This window comes from Papaver somniferum, chromosome 11 (assembly GCF_003573695.1).
Source record: "Papaver somniferum cultivar HN1 chromosome 11, ASM357369v1, whole genome shotgun sequence".
In the NCBI taxonomy this organism is placed as follows: Eukaryota; Viridiplantae; Streptophyta; class Magnoliopsida; order Ranunculales; family Papaveraceae; genus Papaver; species Papaver somniferum.
In genome coordinates this window covers 14,427,696-14,431,767 of record NC_039368.1, presented here as the reverse complement: position 1 = coordinate 14,431,767, position 4,072 = coordinate 14,427,696, and the positions used below count along the sequence as shown (strand labels likewise).

Here is a 4,072-nt window from a genome sequence, read left to right as displayed (position 1 = left end):
CCATATGGGCAGAAAATTCAGCTCGGGTAACTCACTCATTTCCACCTGTTTCCCATAACTCCATCATTTCTACCTATACCAGAAACAAGTAGACCTCCAGTATGAAACCATTTGGACCCTATATACTTAATATCTAAAAACTTGAATTCACATAAAACATTTAAAAACCTCATGTCTTCATTAAAATTGGATCAAAGACAAGCTTCACAAATCAGAAGAACACAAATCGAGGATAAAAGATGAACAGACATGTCAAAACAACTATGAACAAACAAATTTTTGTTTTACTCTATATGAACATAACAAGCTATGTTGAGAGTCTAGTCTGACCAACAGTTTCTGTTCATGCTTCCCTTCCTCTTGATAACTGGATTAGAGCACAAACAACGCGTCCGAGTCTAAAGTTTGGACAGGAACCTTGGTTGGTTCACTACAGCTTTCTCTTCTTCTTCTTCCACTCCTAGGTTTCCTACCGCTTCCGCCTCCACTTTCACTTCTTCTTCGGCTTTAGATGGCGACTCTTCCAACTGTTGAACCAACTCTTCCAACTGGTGAGCCACCTCTGCAATCGATATATCTTTTTGAACAATGCCTTGGCGAAGACCAGAGTAGTTTATCATTTTTCTGTGTAAGCTTGACGATTTTCTGTAACTTTATTCAAGCTTCCTAGGCGGGCTCGCAAGTTTTTATCAAGTAAAACACTCGATGGTTGTATGTCCCTGTCGATAAAAGGTTTAGAACATTATTTGACTAACCATATAGAGGCAACCACAAACACTTAGTTTTTTCTCAAATAATTCTACTAAACAACAGTGAAAAGCCACAGCTCAAAGACATAAAAAATTGCTATAACCATTTTGAGGCAGACCACAAAGAACACAGCATACAAAATCAAAAGAAACACAACAATTTTGGAACATACCTGTGTGCCATAGCACATTCATTGTGCAAATAAGTGAGACCATCAGCAAGGTCTCTTGCTATCATGATGCAAGTCCTGCCATCTAAATAGTTCGTAGAAGATCCGAAATGTCTAGACAGGTCACTGTTCATGGACTGAAAAACCAAATACTGGTACCCACCCTCACTGCAATAACCAATCAATTCTACAACGAACCTTGATTTGGTAAGCTGGTTGAAGACTGACAATTCCTCTAAGTAGTTCCCTTCTGTAATTCTCTTTACAACTACCTGGGTATTACCAGCTTCAATATCTTCTCCACCTATTATGCCCTGATAAAACAACCCAGAGTGTCCTGTATGCAGCAATTGAGAGAAATTCCTTGTAATTGTTTCGAGTTCCTCTAAATTATATTCAACTCCAACACCAGATTGTGGTGAATCTGTGTTTTTACCCAAAGATTGTTTGGTAGTACACTCTTTCACATCCTCAATCCTTTCTTCACTAGACTCATTCCTTTCTTGTGCTAATAGTGGGTTTGGGTTAATGACCGAGTAGTTATTCACAACATTAGGCTCTCTTGAACAGCAACAACAAATCCATTGTAGTAATCCCATCAAGCACAAGAAAATAGCACCAAACCCTAAGTTTGGCACCCAATTAAACACAGGAACTTTAATTTCACGTCGGTGCTATTCTGAATAGGTGGAATTGAGTTTTTTTCTCACTACATGAAATCTTGCTGTTGAACGTTTATAGGAAAATTCCGGTTCTTGATTCGATTGGGTGAATGGAAATGTTGGTCGCAAAGAAAACATGGTTCTTGATACAGTAAAGAATTATGATTACGAGTAACGAAATACGTCGAGTGATTTGGAGAAGGTTGATTACAAGTGAATGGAGGTTCTTGTGAGTTTACAGATGAAAATGGAGTTGGATTGTGAATAAAGAAAGACGTTGATTGATTTAGCGAAGGTGGATTGCAAAGAAACTGAGGTTCTTGATGAAAATGTAAAGAAGAAGGTGGAGGAGAATTACGAACCTGAATCAAGATCGATTGATTTGCTTCAATTGAAAGAAACAATTGGTAAGCAGAAGCTCAGAAGAAAAAAAATTCTTGCAGTGTTCTTCAGCGACATTAAGTTCATCTTGCTGAAAGTGAGAGATTACTGAGACAGGGAGGAGTAGGAAGAGAAAAATAAACTTTGTTCTGGTGGGAAGGAGGGGGTGAAGCTGTTTTATAATTTTAGCACTGTTTTTCCCGTTCTATAAAAAAACGTTAAATCGGGGTAAGCGGTAAACCGCTGGTTATGTTTCGCAAAATTCGTTTTTGTTTTCTCTCTTAAAACGAATCCGTTTTAGAGGGCACCCCAAAACAGTCAGATCCCCTGCCGGGATTTCTTACGGGATATATGGCAGTAGGCGTAGCACTTCCGATCCGGAAGGAAGATATTAGTCTGTCCCTCAGCTAAAGGCGTGGAAGCTTTTTACATTGGGTACATCTAGGAGTAGTAAAATGATCAAAGTAAGGCAGTTAAATCGTTTTCTCTCGGTGATTAATTTTGTTTTTCTTTCTCCTTTTCCTTTTGAATTGACATGAAATTTTTTGTTTGCCGAATTTAGGGATTCCAAGATCTATGACTGAATTTGAAACATTGAGACTTTTTGATAGGTTTTTTTTTAATATTCATATAACTTTGTCTTTTAGGGGTTTTGCAATAGGAAGTTATTTGTGATCTGTCTAGGTTTATCGACGGCATTGTTAATGACCGGCAATATTAGGGTTTATCATTGCCATTGATAATTCTGTTGACGAACAGGTTTTGTTTGTCTTATATTCTGTTAAAAAGTTTACCAGGTAAACATAATCCCATTTCAGTTGAAGTGACGGTAAAAGCTATGTGTAGTTTCTAGGTTGTTATTTGAATATCAAGCAAAATTTTATAAAGTACCATAACGGTTAATCTCTGTAAGCCGCGGGTATTATGGCTTCCTAATTGTGCAGTATATTAATGTAGGTGTTCATAAAATTTTACACAGATACAGGTAAAACTCTTTACTTTCGAATTGTGAATGTAGGTGCTATTTATGGCCACTCATTGTAACATATTGCCTGTCACAAAGAATGAGCTTGCACCTGAGATCCATCTACTTTTTTAAACCTCCTTCTTGAGTTTGTCATTTTGCATCACTGATATGGCTGGGATTATACAGACCAAATTTAAATTTGGCTGCAATTCAATGGTTGGCCAGGGATCTAACTTCTCATTGTTTCCAACCTCTTGCCAACAGAAATGTTCGAATGCCTAGGCTTCCCTTGCTATTTTTCTTAAAAATCTCTCTTTGGCGTTGGTTATTCATCTTTTCCTTTTCAATGGGGACTTCCAGTTTTATGTACAAGGCAACGCATCCAGTGCGCTACTCAAGGGAGGACACAGTAATGAATTATGGGCATCAAACTGAGGAGATTGTTGCAGTTGAACTAATATTTCCCTTCTCTCCTTCGATGTGCAGGTTGCTGAAACCGTATTTCTCTCTATCAAGTAATGAATTATGGGCATGCAATCACTTTTAGGCTTTGCTGTGGCATCTCTGTTAACCTAATTATTTATCAAAGTTGGTCTCTTCAATGATGTTGCTGTCACTGAAGCATGAGGTGACTGCACTTTCCTGTAAATGGCTGACGGGCGATGCACCGGGAACAGGCCAGTAATAAGTTTTTAACTTCAACTACCTTGAGAGATTTTATCCTGAAGGAAGTCATTGTGATCATCTTATGTTTAAAGTGGACCTCGTTTGTTATAGGTTGAGATCAGGCAGATTTGCCTTTTGTGGTTAGCTCATTAACCTTAGTAGAATTGTGGATGGGATTTCACTTGAACCGAACTCGGGCACAGACACAGTTAAGGAGCATATCCTGTTAACTAGAGATGTTAGTGATCTTCACATGTTTTTCCTAGTATACAATGAATTATGCTCCTTTCACTATTGTGGTACAATAAACGGACTTCAATATGTAGGAAAATACATGAGTTAAAGATACTGTTGGCATGCTTGATGAAAATCAACTGTGGTAGGTAGGGAACCTTATAGCTGAAAGTCACTTGATTATTACCTCTTGGACCTTAAGATGGCATGGGGAATTTTCTTCCTCCGTTTATCTCAAGGTGA

The 4,072-nt window shown here is 38.1% G+C and overlaps 1 protein-coding gene across 1 annotated transcript; it reads right to left on the bottom strand.

The window, feature by feature from the left end:
* Positions 1-304: 304 nt before the first annotated feature.
* Positions 305-2,099, bottom strand: LOC113320427 (probable LRR receptor-like serine/threonine-protein kinase At2g16250). Its single transcript, XM_026568339.1, has 2 exons — positions 923-2,099; positions 305-719 (listed from the first exon to the last, which is right to left on the bottom strand). Exons 1-2 carry the CDS (start codon positions 1,516-1,518, stop codon positions 617-619), a joined length of 699 nt encoding a protein of 232 aa, XP_026424124.1. The 5' UTR covers positions 1,519-2,099; the 3' UTR covers positions 305-616.
* Between the last annotated feature and the right edge of the window lie 1,973 nt (positions 2,100-4,072).